The sequence below is a fragment of the Melanostigma gelatinosum genome, assembly GCF_949748355.1.
Source record: "Melanostigma gelatinosum genome assembly, chromosome: 19".
NCBI lineage: Eukaryota > Metazoa > Chordata > Actinopteri > Perciformes > Zoarcidae > Melanostigma > Melanostigma gelatinosum.
Window position 1 is genome coordinate 7,892,247 of NC_136652.1, and position 16,713 is coordinate 7,908,959.

At 47.4% G+C, this 16,713-nt stretch overlaps 1 protein-coding gene across 1 annotated transcript in view; it reads right to left on the bottom strand.

Annotated features, from left to right (window-relative positions):
• Window positions 1-48: 48 nt before the first annotated feature.
• ncoa1 (nuclear receptor coactivator 1) overlaps window positions 49-16,713 on the bottom strand; it is a 32,965-nt gene continuing 16,300 nt past the window's right edge. The window contains exons 2-22 of the mRNA XM_079291249.1: window positions 16,131-16,236; window positions 14,863-15,029; window positions 14,575-14,681; window positions 14,272-14,449; window positions 12,003-12,182; window positions 11,143-11,235; window positions 10,643-10,783; window positions 9,636-9,783; window positions 8,585-9,551; window positions 8,104-8,331; window positions 7,562-7,744; window positions 7,240-7,405; window positions 6,499-6,681; window positions 5,993-6,098; window positions 5,664-5,832; window positions 5,015-5,335; window positions 4,186-4,284; window positions 3,558-3,987; window positions 3,016-3,184; window positions 2,699-2,888; window positions 49-2,210 (exon numbers count right to left, since the gene is read on the bottom strand). Of these exons, the coding sequence (XP_079147375.1) occupies window positions 2,028-2,210; window positions 2,699-2,888; window positions 3,016-3,184; window positions 3,558-3,987; window positions 4,186-4,284; window positions 5,015-5,335; window positions 5,664-5,832; window positions 5,993-6,098; window positions 6,499-6,681; window positions 7,240-7,405; window positions 7,562-7,744; window positions 8,104-8,331; window positions 8,585-9,551; window positions 9,636-9,783; window positions 10,643-10,783; window positions 11,143-11,235; window positions 12,003-12,182; window positions 14,272-14,449; window positions 14,575-14,681; window positions 14,863-15,029; window positions 16,131-16,219 (4,497 nt within the window). The 5' untranslated portion in view covers window positions 16,220-16,236 and the 3' untranslated portion in view covers window positions 49-2,027. The remainder of the gene's footprint in view (window positions 2,211-2,698; window positions 2,889-3,015; window positions 3,185-3,557; window positions 3,988-4,185; window positions 4,285-5,014; window positions 5,336-5,663; window positions 5,833-5,992; window positions 6,099-6,498; window positions 6,682-7,239; window positions 7,406-7,561; window positions 7,745-8,103; window positions 8,332-8,584; window positions 9,552-9,635; window positions 9,784-10,642; window positions 10,784-11,142; window positions 11,236-12,002; window positions 12,183-14,271; window positions 14,450-14,574; window positions 14,682-14,862; window positions 15,030-16,130; window positions 16,237-16,713) is intronic.

The window sequence follows — 16,713 nt, forward strand, 5'->3', positions numbered from 1 at the left end:
GTGTTCTCGCTCAGAGACACCGTGTCTGACTGAGCAACAGTAGGCACCAGAGAACCGTCTGTGTGGTTAAGCCAGTGGAGTGAAGTCTTCATCGGGGAAGGTGGAGGGAGAGGATGGGTTGAATCTTTTCTTTGAGACTCAAGCAATCCTGTTTTGTCATGACGGCTTTTAAATGAGTCGTCCGTCACATCTTTGTTAGGAACGTCTGTTCCTAAAGCTTCTACGTAAATGTCATTATATAGGAGCAACATCCAAAGAGTGTCTTTTTTCTCTTTTGCTGTGACGACGAGTCCAAAAGGTCTCGTCGTCACAGCAAAGAACACGGTTTCACTATGCTTCTCTCTTTTTTTTTTAATACAATGGTTACAAACATACATACTGTCTGACACGTTTCCTTGAAAGTATTGTACATACATGAGATTTAAAAAAAAGAAGAGAAAGCAAGAGAAGATGGCCAACTAGCTCCCTGGACACCACGAGAGAAAGCAAAGCAATCAAACACATTTTCTTTTTCGTCTTGCCTTCAGAGAGCAGCGTTGCTTCTCGCAGCGCTGGACGCCGAAGGACGAGCGTCGCTGCGAGCTATGTTTCATAATCAATTGCTTTAAAATGTTCTTTTCACAGTTCAGAAGATGGAATAACTTCCTCCTCCACCGCAACACGTGGCGATATCACGATGCCAAAAACAATCTCCCATGAACTGACATTATTAGGATTTAAAAATGATTTAAAAAAAGTCCTGCTGTTCTGAGTAATTACACCATCTTTTTTTCTTTTTAAAAAGGAAACAGTTACAAGAGAAGAGAGTGAGCTCATCCCAAAGTCTTTGTCCTTCTGCACTGTACAACACTACCCGCCTGCATGGTGCACACGGCAAGCAACACGGATAGGCCGAGAGATAGCATGAAAGATACAGAGAGAGTGAAAGAGAACGAACCCAACGGGCTCTGTATTCACAGCTGCTGAGGTGAGGTGTAAAATGTGACTGACAAATCAAAAATAAAACCTCCTCCCGGGGGGGAGAAAGACACGTAAGTTCCAAACTGAGCAGCATCCCGTCTGTCCTCCATCCATCCATCCATCAATCCATTCTGGCTGTTGTCAAAGCTTGTTCTGAAGATCGTGAAGAAGATGATGATGATTATGATGAGAGCAGAAGATTTTAAACAAAACAAGTCAACCAAAAAATAAAACAGAAGACGTTAATAGAATATGTAGAAGAAGCAGAGCTTGGGTAAAACTCAAACTTCCACCAGGCATCGTGGCTGATAGAGAGCCAGTCACAGAACCAGCCGATACTGAGCTTCTATCCCACAATGCAACAGAGGTCTGAAACCTTAACATTCCCACATCGCTGAGAGACAGGCAGAGGAAAACAACAAAACAAACAAAGACTTTAAAAAAAAAAAAAAAGCCAGAGGTGCTGCTGTGTGGGATACCCCCACACTTAAAATGATGAGCTCAGCTGTATGCTGCAACTCATGCTCCCAAGATGCACTGCTGCTGCGATGACGGCCTGACAGAATCCGTCCCGTCAGAGGACAACAAACAAACAAAAAAAGGAGGCCGGTCCTGATTTGACAGTGATGACAACTTGGCAAATCTACAATGATGTCGCAGTTGTTTTCTTGGGTCAGGAAGCAGGAAGTAGGTCACCAAGGAATGAGCAGCAAGACAACACTGCCTTTAAATAGGCTGAGGCAGACAGACAGGTTGTCAGACAGATTAGACAGGCAGGTTTAAATACACTGCTGCTCCTTCTGACTGGAGGTTTTTTTCTTTTCTTGTAAGTACTGGGCAACCAGCCCCGAATCACCCCGCGCGAAGCAAGCGGTTCGGCTGCGAAACTCCACCGACAGCCAAACCGCTCCGAGCGCCCTACTCGCGTGGTCGTCCAAACATCCATCCATCCATCCAAACAGGTGAGACAGAGACAGCAATGGGGTCCGGTGCACCGGCCTCCGTGGAGGAGGCGTAGAAGTGAGAAGTAGAGGGAGTACAGGAGAGCTGAAGGGGGTCGAGGGTCGTCACTCGGTGAGCAGCTGCTGGAGGAGGCTCTTCTGCTGGGCCTGGTTGTTCTGGGAGCCCTGCGGCACGCCGGGGCCCTTCTGGGAGGCCGCTGCTCCGATGGGGCCCGGGTTCAGGTAGGAGTCGCCGCCAACCAGGTTCACCGTGCACTGGACGTCCGCGAACACCTGAACCTGCTGCACCTACAGAAACAACGATGGTACGGGGACCCGAGAAGGGAACAGTTCAATGTTTTAGAGCCTCGTCTTCATAAGTGCCCGACGGATGCTGGAGGACTGATTGAGGTTGATACCGATTGGTGCAAGCAAAACCATACAAATACAATCTTTTTCTAGATCTGGGCAAAATAAAGATCAGCTGCAGGTATTGTTTAACCGGAGAAGTTTCGATTGTACTTGGTACTGGGTTATTTAGGTCCGATACCGAGCTAAAATCACAAATTTCTGCACTAAAATGTTCTCATCTGCCGATATGTACACAGATATTAATATATCTGTCATATGCTGATCATATAGGCCATGCTGATGTATTGGTTGAGCTCTAGTATTATACTACTTGTTATTCGTTATAGCTGCTATCACATTGCATGATAAAACCGGAGAAGATGGAGGAAAATAGGAGACAGCAACCCATCAGGACAGTAACGCCCCGGAGCCTCGAGGTCACTCACCTGCTGGTCGCTGCACACCGAGCCGACGTTGCTGAGGTTAATGTTGCTCATGCCAACCGGCTGCCCCATGGGAGACAACGGGCCGACACCACCCGAGCCCCCGGCCAAGGAGACGGTGATGCTCATGTTGTTGTAAACCCCCTGCTGGCCAAAAGCCTGCGCCGCACTCTGTCCTGACGGACTGAACAGACTGCAGAGCGCAGAAACGGTGAGAGACGACGTTACACGTTACACCGAGGTCTCTTTTAAATACACCGACGCAATCAACGGGCGGTTTTAACCCAATGCAAGCCGTGCAACTGTGCACACGTCCTCACCTGTTGCTCCCCATGCCCGTCTGTTGCCAGCTCTTCATTTCTGGTGACTGGTAGCCAGGGGGTGGGGCTTGTTGAAGCAAAGGACTCTGGGAGGTGGGGTTCTGAGGAGACAACAGCGGGCTGGTCGGGCTCATCTCAGGGGGGAAAGGTGGGTCTTGCTGGGAGATAGCTTTGAAAGAGGAAAAGCAAAAAGTTAGGTCAGTCATATAACTTTATATTTTTCTATTTACTTTGGAGAAAGATATATGAAGACGCAGCTGGCAAGTTAGACTTATTTTCTGTTTAAAAAAAGAACTTGCTGGTAAGTGGGACTTGTTTAAATGTTCTACTTTTTGCACAAAGCACATCGAGGCCTCTCATAAACACTGCTCTTACACCGCCATCTTTAAGTGCCGGTACTAATAAAATGGGGTATAGTACCCTTTAAACATCAGGGTTTTGCGATACTTTTCTCGTATAAGTGTCCCGTGCAACACTAATCTAATATTAAAACGTAGCGGATTCTCAGTCTGGTCCGGTGAAGCGTGTTTCCTAGAACTCACCAGACCCTCCAAACTGCTGAAACAGGCCCTGCGGCAATGTGGCGTTCACCGTGGTGCTGAACTGGCCCTGCACGCCGGCCATCAGCGCCGGGTTATTCAGGGGAACTCTGCCGGGCAGTTTGTTGTCCAGAGGGCCCCCGGTCATGGGGCTGAAGTTACTGGGTGAGGTAGGGGGTTTTCCCGTCAAAGGGTTGTACCCTGGTGGGAAGTTGAACTGCTGCTGCTGCTGCTGCTGTTGTTGAGGCGTTGGCGGTGGACCTTTCGGGGGCCTGGCTGTTCCTCCGGGGGGCCCCACGACTCCAGTCGGAGCGCCTGCGATGTTCTGTCTCATCAGCATGACCTTCTGCTGGAAAAGCTGGCGCTGGCGGTGCTGGATGCTGTAGAGCTCCCTCTGACGCTGGGCCAGCATCTGGGCATTCAGCGGAGGCTGCTGAGACATATGATGGAGAAGAGCATGTTACAGAGAACTCGTTCCCTATCTTTTAAAGTAAATATACATCACGCCGCATTATTCAAGAGGTCACTCACACACACACACACAGAGTAAAGTACCTACACCGGGTCTGTAAGAAAACAGCAGTGGGTGGTCAGGGTGAGCCGAGATTCATTCGCTGCCACTGTGACTCACCTGTGAGGGCATTTGAGGCTGTTGAACCTGACGGAGCCCTATGTTCACATTCTGGGCTCCTCCAGGAAACGGACTAATGCCCGCCATCCTGTTCTGGAGCTGAGGCAGAGGGAAAATAAGCAGAGGTCAGAAAGGTGTTGAAGGGTGAGCGAGGAGGGGATGATAATAGAGCGAAGGGAGGAGGGCAGGAAATAATAAGACAAGAGGAGGAAATAAGATCATCGACCGAAGAGAAGACGGAGACGGAGATGAATATTAGTGATGGTGGAGGAAAGGGAAGTGGGGAGTTATTTTAAGAGCATTTCAATCAATATGTAGAAAATGAAATCACAAGAACTATGATGATATATGAAGATTCAGGAACACAGGAAGCTAAAAGTCATTACTTTGTGCTGTTCATTACATCTCAGCATTTGTCATTCACAGCCTGGAGTAATTGAGAAGTGATGCATTCTCCCAACACTCAGTTTTACTGAGCAGTGCTTGAACACATCGACCGGTCATGGCCAATCAGATGAGAATCATCCGGTTTCGATCAGCTGCCTATTGATTGGCGCATAATGAGTAAAGTGGGTGTATTCTATGAAAGCACTGAGCGCAAACAAAGTATGAAAACAACTCAAAAGTGTTCCTTTCTCTCATTTGTTTGTACATTACTGTTTTGTCAGCAGCCCTTGAATCCTGTGAACAAGTCGTGACTGTACACTTTAAAGAAAGTATGTCGCAAAAGCAACACAAGCCGCAACATCTTCCATCCCAAACGGAATAAAGTCGTAATGACAAACAAAACGGAGACAAACCACCACCACCTCCTCCTCCTCCTCCTCACCTGCTGTGGGCCCTGCAGCCTCTGCTGCAGCTGCAGGCGCAGATGGTTGGGTGGCAGTCTGAGCTGAGCGCCAACCCCCAGCGGTGGCGGCACGCCCGGCCTCAGCCCGACGCCCGTCGTCCCGCCGAGGAAAGCCCTCCGGGGGGCTCCAAACCCGAGACCCTGCTGCCCCACCACCGTGGCCAGCTCCGGAGGAAACTGAGCCTGTGGGGCTGGTGTGAATTGGGAAGGGTACGCGGGGAGTTTCGGGTCCATGGAACCTGAGGTGGCAGTGGATTGCTGGGTCGGGAAGTTTTGGGTCAATGGGTCAAAACAGCCTCCCTGGGAAGAGGCAGATACAAATAGGACAGGACATTAATGATTCGTTTATTTAATGAAAACAACCTTCTGCTAAATTCAGCATGCTGAATTATTGTTTTGTGATATTTCTGTTGCTTCTATGTAAATGTGATTCACAGACGGCCCGGCATCTCCATTGTTGTGACAGTCACATGTAGACAATCTGAAGCTAAAGTTGGAAGTATGTGGTCAGAGCAGCATAACCGGAGTTACAGGTAAGTCCAGCAGGGCTTTACCTCGGGCTATATACCTCGTGCACATCTGTTGCCCAGCTCTCTCAAGTATCAAAATCTTTAAATCACACACTTGCCTGCACCAGTTTGTCGATACCCAGAGCCTTATCCAGCTCAGCCAGTTCACTCTCATCAGTCCCACTGAGGAAGGAGACGAGCTGCTCCAACAGAGCCTTCTCGTCGTTCCGGCCCTCGGGTGTGGTCGGAGGGCCCAGCACCTCATCCAGCGTACAGGGCACACACTGCCTGCTCACACAGAGAAACACTGGACATCATCACCTGCACCACGCTGGAGTGTCAGCGGGTTGAAAACCTCAACAGAAGCTTTAAAATGTTAAATAAAGGACATCCGGAACAACCCTGTAAATGACAACAGATTGGGTGTTGAGAGTACAGTACTGCTTACTCTTGTGGCGATGCCAAGGGAGCTTGACCAAGACCATTAAAGGACAAGCTGTCAGACAGGGACAGGGACAGGAACGGAGAGTCTCCCACATCCATCTTGGACAGGCCTGAATGAGATTTTAACACAGTTTTATTGCAATAGAAAATAAAAAAAAATAATCATAAATAAGTAGATTCAACAAGTATAATTAAATTAATTTACAGGATTTAGCACTTTGCCAAATTAAAAAAGGTAATTAACATCAGTTTAAAATCCTGCTTTTGATGCCATTTTTTCGCTTTGCTTCAATAACGTCCTCTTGTGCTGCAAAGCTGTATCACGTGTGGGCTCATATATGTAGCAGAATACAGTCTGATCACACCCAATGGTGGCGTTTATGTAGGAGCATTGAAACCGAGACAGAGGTCAGCTCAACAATGCTTTACTGCGACTGAAGATTTAGTGTCAGGTTTTCACACAGTGGTCATTTTCCTTGTTCTGTGCGTGTATTATGTTTTGTTGCATACCAGCGCTTGAACTGAAAGAGTTGATAACTTCTGCCTCTGAGAAGAGGCTGCTGTCTTTGGGGGTCTGGAAGGGGTCTCCCTGTCCCTGGTTCTGTGCCTGGCTCGGAGTGGGGGGACTGCAGAAGTCAAAGGATGACCGACTCTGGAGGTTGCAGCCGGAGGACGGGCCGCCATCGCTGAGTCCTGGGAAACAAGCACATGCACACAGAAAACCAGGTCGAACCAAATAAAAAAACAATGAAGCATAAACCTTTATTGTTTAATATTGATACAAAGACTTTAACTTTATGACTTTCTGCACTGTTGAACTATTTTGGTTATAGTATGTCTGGTCTGTTGGCATGGTAATGCCTCCAATAGCCACTAGGGGGCACACAGACTAACAATGTGTCAGTAAATAAGTGAATGAATAAATAAAGGAAGCTTTCTGGGTCATACAACTATACCTGATATTAATACTAGTCACAAAAATAAGGACTTTTTTTGTGGGAATTCCAGAATAAAATCGAAATGTTAAGAATAAAGATGAAATGTTGAGAATAATAATAGAGAATAACTTTTTTTTTCTTGAAATGCAAAATAATAACAATAAAGAAAGAATCTTCCTCTTCTCCTTTTCCCGTTAGGCCTGGTCCTAATAGTCTTCTGTACCATTGTCCATAGGTTGTATGTAGGTAGTTTATTATTATTCCCTCTTCTGCCTGACCACCCTCCCCCCGTCCTGCTAAGTTGAAACTTTACCTCTGCTAGGAGTGCCGGGAGGCTCTCTCTTCACATTTACATTGCGGGGAGTGCTGGCCTCACCGGGCTGGAGCTGAGTGGGGGACTGCAGTTTGAGCTGGGGAGAAGGGGAGTGGCGCTGGGGTGACGGCGATTGCAACTGGGGAAGGGACTGGGGGGACTGGAGCTGAGGCAAGGGGGAGTGGAGCTGAGGCAAGGGGGAGTGGAGCTGAGGCAAGGGGGAGTGGAGCTGAGGCAAGGGGGAGTGGAGCTGAGGCAAGGGGGAGTGGAGCTGAGGCAAGGGGGAGTGGAGCTGAGGCAAGGGGGAGTGGAGCTGAGGTAGGGGGGACTGGAGCTGAGGCAAGGGGGACTGGAGCTGAGCTGGGGGCTGAGAGACTGGAGAGTGGAGTTGGGGGCCTCCTCCAGGGGTTGTTGAATCCTCACTGCTCTGTTTGGCCCCACTTGGGCCTCTCAGGCTAGGCAGCAGCTGGGTGAGAGGGTCCATGTCAACAGAGCCACCAGACATCTGAGGGCGGGAAACGGAGAGTGGAGCAGAAACAAATGAAAAAGGGGATAGTGATGAGGAAAAAGACAGGATGGAAGAATGGATGGCGTGAAAAGGGTAAAGAATGAAAGAATAATGGGTGGCAGGCGATCAGTGACAGAGAGACGGACCGAGACAAAAGGTCAGAGGTCAGTGAGCTTCAAAGGCTGCAGCTGGTAGCTGAGCCTACAGTCGAGACAAAGTCCAAGAAAATAAACATATAACTTGATAAGTTGCTTGTTTAAGCTCAACGAATAGAACAATGCTGTCACTGGTCATGTTGGTGTGATACTACTACTACTGTTTTAGTTTATTACAGATCACCACGACATCAACCGTACCGTGGAGTCTCGGCTGTCCCTGCGGCTGTTTCGGCGGTGCTCTCTGACGGGGCTTGATTTGGGGCTGGTGCACGCTGAGCTGCTGCACACTGCCGCCGGTTTGGAAGCACCTCCTGCTGCAACAGTGGACCCAGTGCAGACCACTCCATCCACGCTGGCTCTCTTCTCCACTTTGACCCTCACTGTCTGCAGGCTGAGAACAGATGGAGGAGGCAGGTCCCCCAAGTCCTTTGAAAACACAGTGCTTCTCCGTTAGTAGTTGTCATGGCATCATGATGACTCACGAGGAGAAATAATGTGGAATTTATTATTTATTAAGTCAATGAAAGATAGACTTAATCACATAGATCAAGGCTAACAGTCTATTTTAGTATTGTGCCATTAACAGATTTTCACAATTTTCTTTTCCAATTAAAAAGAAAAGAGCCCGAAATACATACAAATGAAATGAAGAAATACAAAGGACGTTTTTAATGGTCACCTTTTCGTCTGTGTCCAGCAGAAAACGGAGCAGTTGGTGGTCCTGTGGCTCTCTGGAGCTGGACTTGGGAGGTGCTGCGGTCAGAGCCGGACTGGCAGGCAGCTCCCTCTTGATCTCAACGTCGTCTTTGTTTGGTCCTTCCTCAGTGTTGGTGGAGGCATCGTGGGGACTGGTGTCCTGGAGCAGCCGGTGCAGGATCTTATGCCGTTCAGTTAGAGAACTGTGAGAGGCAGGGCACTGAGGGGCAGGATGAGGGTTAGAAGGATGAGGTGATGAGTTGCAGTGGATCCTGATGTTGTTAGATTCAGCTCCCGTCCCACTGATTTCCAGGAGCAGATTGAGTCTGGGGTTACCCAGCTGTGAGACAGAAGGAAGAGGTGCTTTAACAGAGTTCTCTCCCCCCCCTTCTCCTCCCTCTGGCGGTTTTGCAGATGGAGGCCGCGTGGGTGTACTGGCTTGTCTCTGAAGGACAGGAGAGGAAAGGGAGAGAGAGCCAGTTGACCCACCGCTGGCGCCACTACTACCATCGCCGCCAGACTGCTGCCTGTTGAGGCTGCCTCCACTACTTAGTTCCCCGGCTGGAGAGTGGAGGCCTGGTGTGGAAGGAGAGAAGGGGTTCCCCGGTACCCGAGGGCTTCCGCCTAACCAAGGACTGGCTCGTGGCATCCTGGGTGACGTAAAAGAGGCAGGGGTTGCTATGAGTGGGCCGCTCAAAGGAGAGGGGCTGTTGACCTGTCCACAGGTCCGATTGGGCGTCAGGTAGCCTGTGGGTGTGGCTGGAATATGTCCGTTGGGGGAGGTGTTGGTGTTGTTGGGGTGAAGGCCCGAGGTGGAGAGGCCTGAGCCTTGGGTCCAGTTGCTGCCGGGAGGAAGGGAAGGGGAGCGGGAGGGAGTTTGGGCAAGGCTGCCGAGGGCCGGTGGAAGGCTGAGGTTAGTGTTTTCCTGAGAGCTAGCAGTGTTGTGTTCCCTGGAGGAAAAGAAAAGACAACTGTGACCCGGGGGGACTATGTGGAAAAATAACTGCAAAAATCAGCTACAAAAAGGATCGTACCTGTCAATAGTGTGAATGCCCATAATGAAGGGCTGAACGTCGGGGTTGGGGGGGCAGCAGAACTTGCAGCGGGTCTGAGCGCTGAGTGGGGTGCCATCACTTAACGTGAAATGGTACAACGGGCTGATGGCGGTGCCGTGCGTCATCACTGATGGAGATACCAACGCATGCACACACGGGACAAGAGAAAGAGGCAAACGCAGGGTTTACACTTTGGTCTCATCTCGTTCTCTTCTTTCTTCTCGTGTTAACTTTGGTTCGGATTACTGGATCCACATCTAAAAACTGCAACTTTGGAACAAAGGATTTTGATGTTGTTGCAGTGCAGTTGCTGGCTTTAAGACTTTAATTTACTGTATTATAATGGTTTGGAAGTACAGTGGAGACCAGTTACAGTGATCACAGTTACTTATATGGATCAAAAAGCTTGGGACAGAAGCCAGTGAAGCCGCCCTGATGACGTGGATTGGTAATGCCTGGTTACGTTAGGCCACCAAAAGAAACTGTGCTGATCCTCGACTGGGTCCATGCCACCGCAGCGCAGCACATGCAGATGAACAGCGACCACCTCGCTCCACGCCGCTCACCGGGTGTGCGAGGCGCCCCGGTCAAAGGGCGCCATTCATCGGCATGCACCGCTCCCGCTGCAGTGGCACAGAGCTGGCCGAAAAACGGCAAAACCTCACCCAATGCGAGCCCTTAGTGAGGGAAAAGGCAGAAGGATCGCCAGCGGGCCAGTAGGTAGTGAAGCTGTTCTTTCATAACTTTGTATTAATGTAATAAATATCCCAATGTCAGCTAAGACGGTGTAATCTCTGTGACAACAAAAACAAAACCAGCTGTAATAACCATCTGCTCGTAGTGATCACGTTGACCAGGACAGGTGTGATCACTACGAGCAGTTTCCACGAGTAGTTGCTGAAACTGTGGTAACCATGACAAAGCTGGCAGCGAGCCTGTCAATGATTTCTGGCAGTGAAGCTGAACAATCGATCGTGGCTGCTCACCCTCATGCAGCAGCTTCTTGGCGTGGGAGGGCTCTTTGCCCTGCGTCTGAAAGAAGGCGAAGATGCACTTCCTGACCAGGTCCTCCCAGCCAGGCCGGCCCGTCGCTCGCAAAGCACTAGTTTCTATGGAGATGATCTTCCCTGGAGGAGAGTACGACACACACACACACACGGTCAGTCTGCACAGATTTCAAAATCTGTAGTAGCCGGGGACGAGAGGAGGCGCACTCTGTTTACAGCGATGATGCTTGGTGCTCAAACAGTCGAAGGTGATGACCCGTTATTCCCTGATGTAGAGCATTTACTGTTAAGATGTAGGATCTATTATCAGCCCAGATACTTGTTTTGTTGCTGCTGTTTGCATCCTTCCTGATGCACATTCACAATAATGTAGTACAGGAATGAACTGCTGTTTTCTTGTTTAGCAAATGGGCCGCAACTGCGGTTCGTTGTGCGACCCTGTTTTGCATAATGACAGTAAATGATCCTCGGCTCCTAACCTGTGGGGTCCTGCTTGGTGATGAACGACTCTGTGCTGAAAGGCTGGGCGCGAGGTATCCGACAGGCAATACAGATCAGGCAGCTCTGCAGGTCTGAGGAAAGAGAGGACACGAGTGGTGAGGTATGTGTGTGTGTGTGTGTGTGGCTGGTACAGTATGCCACAAACAAAAAAGAAAGAAAGCGTAACGGGTAAAAAGGAAGACTATGATACCACAATGATCAAAGTTTACCTCAACCCTCTAATTCACACAAAATACTAAATGTATATTTTTTATAATATCCTTAGGTGGTGAAAAAAATTACATGACAACAAATCAAAAATCTGATCATTTTGGTTCCGCTGTATAAAGGAGAAGTTGATCACAGCTTGGAATTGTGTCATGCAAACAACAGATGCTGGGACTCAAAACCTACACAACAGTAGGATGACGTCGGATACTGCGAGTACAATTCCACAATCCGCGAGCGCCAGGTCTTATCAAAATGAATAAAAGCAGGCAGAGCTCAACAGCAGAGTAAATCTGCAATGCAGGAACTACACCACACTTCTTATCAAGGCCATTGCACCAACGGCTCCACAAGAAAATATGAAAACGCCCTGCAAGAATGCAACACAGCCCATGTTTACGGCATACAAAAATAAATCTATATTCTGTCTTATAAATATAAAGTATCCATAGAACTAGGCCTTTTCAGAAAGAAAGGTGAAACAAGAGCGCAAACAGTATAAAGATATCATATTATGATCAGCTTCACTTGCTTAAATCCTCCGTATTGATTTGAATAACTGTACAACCTTAAGACCGAGCGCCTGCACACCGCGTGTAGTCATTGTGCGAGTGTGTGTGTTTGCATGTACCCTCCCCCTCCTCCTGCATGGTCCGTAGTTGGGACACGGTGTAACACTGCATGATCTCATATTGCTGCCGAGCCTCCGGGTTTTCTGAATCCAACTCGTCCGGTGGCCTCTTCAGCATGCGGCAGTTGAAGGTGTGGCTGTTCCTTCGGCCGGGCTCCTGTGGCCACTGCACGCCGTTTACTAGACAGAGAGGACAATAAACACAGCAGTTTAAAATCAATGACAATTTACGGTTTTAATCAAAGCTAAAGAGAAATACTTCCCCTTTGGGAATATGTTAACCCTGTGGATTATGTTTTTATGAGCTGGCCACCGGTTTTTATTCAGTGATGCAATACACATGGCTGCCTTTGGTTTCGCACGATTCTACTGATTTACTGGTGGCCGTATTGGGCCAACAAATGTAGAAGTGCGCCAGCAAAGGCAGGGAAGAAGAAAGGTTTTGTAAATGTTTTATGAGGAAGGATTGTTTGGTACACAATAAAATACTTAATGTGGTATCTTGATATAAATCAAGTAGACAAGTCTAGGTCACCATGATCAGATCAAGTGTTTTTGTTTCCCTTGATTTAAAAGAAGAAAAATTGTTGGAAATTCCTTTTTTGCCATCAATACTCTGTTTGCACTAGAATGTTCTGGGTCCTGGGGTCTGTTTCACAACACTTTTTAACATGAGATAATCTCCCCGTGCGCTTGTTTTCGAACATTAAACACACTATTTAAAGCAAACGCTATACTTGCAATTAGGGGTGTAACGGTTCACAAAATTCACGGTTGGGTTCGGTACGATACAGTGGAGCCACGGTTCGGTACGTTTCGGTACAGTAGAAAACTATAAATGCCAGAGAAATGTACTTGATTTTAAAATATATTTATTCATTAAAACTAATATCATGAAGTTATTCTTTGACTTTGAACAATGATGGAACTATACCTGAGTGACCCATCTTCTGGGGTGTCTTCTTAGCAACACATAAGCATAAAAAACTAAAACTGCTCCTTAATGTTATGTAGTATTGTTACTTACAGCTTGCAAAAGAGATTTTTAATCTCAATGGGACTACCTGGTTAAATAAAGTTTTTTTTTTTTTTTCAAACGTATTCGGTTCGTCATGCGTGCCGAACCGTGAGCCTCGTACCGAACGGTTCAATACGAATACGCGTACCGTTACACCCCTACTTGCAATCCATGCACAAGCTTACAAAAGCCACGTAGGACTCGCAAATACACGGTAAATAAATTGTGTGTTTGCGTCTAAGCAATGCTCGCAAAATGGCTATTGTGAAACGAGCACCCGCTGTCCTGTGAAGCCCACTGAGCCCAGTCCAACACAGTTCCTGCTAAATCTCCTCTCGTCTCATTTGATGTTTTTTTTTCTCCTTTTTCTTCCAAGGCTGCTGGAAGATGCCAATTCTGTCGAGTGAGTAATCACTCCGGGATCAAACAGAACGCAGCAGACTTGCAGATGTTACACACAACATTGTGAAAAGTGGTATTTCCTAATTTCGCCCATTAAAATTTTTCTTTTTGGGTCGTTACAGCGCCATAAAAATCACACCCAGATGTGCTGAAGGACCCTCCTGTGTTACTGAGGTGGCGTAACTGATATTTGTGTCTAGTTCTCTACAAGAGTGTGTTTTTAAAGATCTCCCTCTCTGAGAAGAAGGAAGAGCTGTAGTGGCTGGCACAACATTAAAAGAGATTACAAGATCAAAACAATACAACGGCTCAACCGTGGCGCCTAGTGCCCTCCTTTATCTATTGTCCTCATACGATCCCACACAGGCCCCCCTACATTTTTCTTTATCATCAGCGATTCTCGAGGTTGCGGCTAAGAATTAAAACAACATTATCACAGGGAAGAAACAGTGTTTCACTCTTCCCTCGCTCCTCAAACTCCCCCACACACACTCTCCACTGACATACCGTTTCTTCGCTCTCCTGGAACATTCTTCAGCGTTGTGAAGAGCATTTATATCTGAATGCATTCAAACTGTTCATAGTTCATCACGCTGCCTTTCTTCATGGCTCTTCAAATGTGCTTTAGCTACAGTATTTTCCGTTAATCATCCGTATTATGGACTTTGCCAATACTGATCTCCTTAACAGGGTCGTCAGCATTGAAACTGTCAAATTTAAAGACACCGAAAATGCAATTACCAAATATCTTTAAAAAAACAAATGTTGGCGTCTTACACCGATGATATAAAGTGTTGGATAGCAGATTCACGCATACCGAGTTAAAACCCACAGTCCCGGCTCACTCACCCAGGCTTTTGGGCAGCAGATTGCGAACAAATTCATTGTGGTCTCCCACGTGGAGCATGCTGTAGACACTCGAGGTCATCAGCTCCCCCTGGGCGTATCCGAGGTAGCTCGTCACGTTCTCTGAAACAAAGACGATGCGGCCCTCCCGGTTGACGACGAAGAAGAACCCATCAAGGGCCTAAAATGAGGAGAGGAAGAGGAGTAACTCATTAATTTAAAAAAAAAAATCTGTGTGTGTTGAGTTGGGAGTAAAAATCCCAGCGATGGTGGTGGTGAGTAAATGTGTGTGTGTGTGTTGTTCACCTCAAGCAGCATGGGCCCCAGCGCCTCTTTCTCCACCAGCCCCTGGCTACTGGAGGAGATGTCGCTCTTCTGCACTTCATCATCCGGAGACAGAAGAGCTGCTTTCTCTGTCGGGGGTAAACAAACGCAAATCAGAAAACCTTTGTAAAGGCTGCAGAACAAAAAAAATATTTGTTGGGAAGAATGTCTTTCTCGCACCGCAAATCTAAAGCATGCGAACGTCTTCAAAGCAGCATAGTTGGTTCAGCCTTTCGCAAATCAGTCCATTGTGCGTGTGCGTGTCCTCACCCTGCTCACGCCGTTTCATCTGCTGGATTTGGTCCACGGTACTCTTGAGGATGTGGCACTTGTCGGGCTTGGAACTGAGACTGGCAATGTCGCCCATGTTGGACGACAGCAGCTCAGCCAGCTCCTCGATGTAGCGGCACTCCAGCTCCCGTCTCCGCTTCTCCACACTGCGGAGAAAGAGAGCCCGTTCACTCGACCGGGACGGACAGACAAACCGCAAACTCGGGCCAGGACTGCCGCGGAGGCATCACTATTATGTGATCAGGGTCCTTTAAATGTACGTTTCAATAGAGAACTGTGACTAAGATCATGTACTATGAACTGAAAACGTCCAGTGTTATCTGGTAACAATCTACAACAATGTAACAAAGACACTGTTTCCAAATCGCCACCAACATTATTTTGTTATTTATTTGCAACTTATACATCGATACTAATATATCTGCAATAAGCTCAAAACAGAAACCCGTCAAGCTCTAATTTGACAAAAGAAGAGATGTGAGCTCTGAGGAGTTGTGATTATTATTTTGCTGATTACCGACACTCTAAAAATGAAGAAGAAAATAATCTGTAGCAGACCTGATCTTTACTTGATCTCCTGATACTTCTGTTCAAGTCCGTCTTAACATGGTGCCGTTTAATGTAAATTAAACATTTGAACGTCTGCTCACGACAGTTTGTTTCTTTTTCAAACAGGTGGTTTAAATGATCAGTTTCAGAGTTGGGAAATTTTTAAGTAACATCACAATGTGCTGTAAAAAGTGCCGTGGTTTCTCAACCGGCTGCTTGTGATTTGTTTCTGCGATACGTAAACAAGAAAGTTGCCGTAAGTAAAAAAACATGGCAACTTAAATCTGCCTTTAACTTCAGAGTCTATGCACAGCCTGGACAATATTCTCCAGATTCAATAACACATTTCCAAACCGACGAGTTGCAGCAAGGTATGTGGTAAACATGAAAAATAGGAATGTGTGTGTGTGTGTGTGTGTGAGAGAGTGAGTGACAACAGAAAAAGTAGGTCAGTGCATTGGCCTGCCAGAACACACAGGCGTGGTGACCGAGGGAGGGAGGGAGAGGACGCTGCCGAGTGTATGTGCAGGTCAGCAGCCGCATGTAGCTGCTGTAGAAATGCTAGCTGGGCTGTTACACCAGCTATTGGGCCCCCCCAAGTACCCCGAGTTAACATTTCCGGTCACGTTAGAGTTGTATTTCTGTAATGTTTGTAAACAGTGTCGGTATCAGAACGAGGTCGGAGGCCGGGTGTTTACCTTTGCCCCGATGTGTCACATGGTGAGCCCTTCCTCTTGCGTGAGTCCGGCGTGGCAGGGTCCAAGGGGTTTTCCCCTACTGCGCTCATTTTCAGCTTTAACTGACCTGTAGAGGAAGAACACACGGTACGGCAAGGAAAGGTCGTTAATGGAATGTTCCATTTCATTAGAGCAAGTACTTCAGTCGGTTTCCCAAAACACACAAGTGTTAAGTAGCTACTGAAACTGTCACTACTCCCAGCGACACCATCTTTGAATACGTTGATGAAACTGTACAGCGGGGCATCGAAATGTATTTATTATACGGCACAATGTTCGTGGTAAGGATCACAACATTTACCGCTCATTTGAATTTTGGTTTGAGGTCACAGTTCAGCAGAACAAAAACAGAAAAGCAAAAGATACGTTTTTTTTATTTTTTAGGGTTGTAAACAGTTGCACACGGACCACAACTGTGTCTCTAAATTAAAGACACAAATACAAGCATACAGTCGACACTTTCACAAAACTCTCCATAGATAAAAATGAAGAAAGAAAACAGTGATGTCAGAATTGACGCACAAAAAGGCAAAAGAATGAAAGC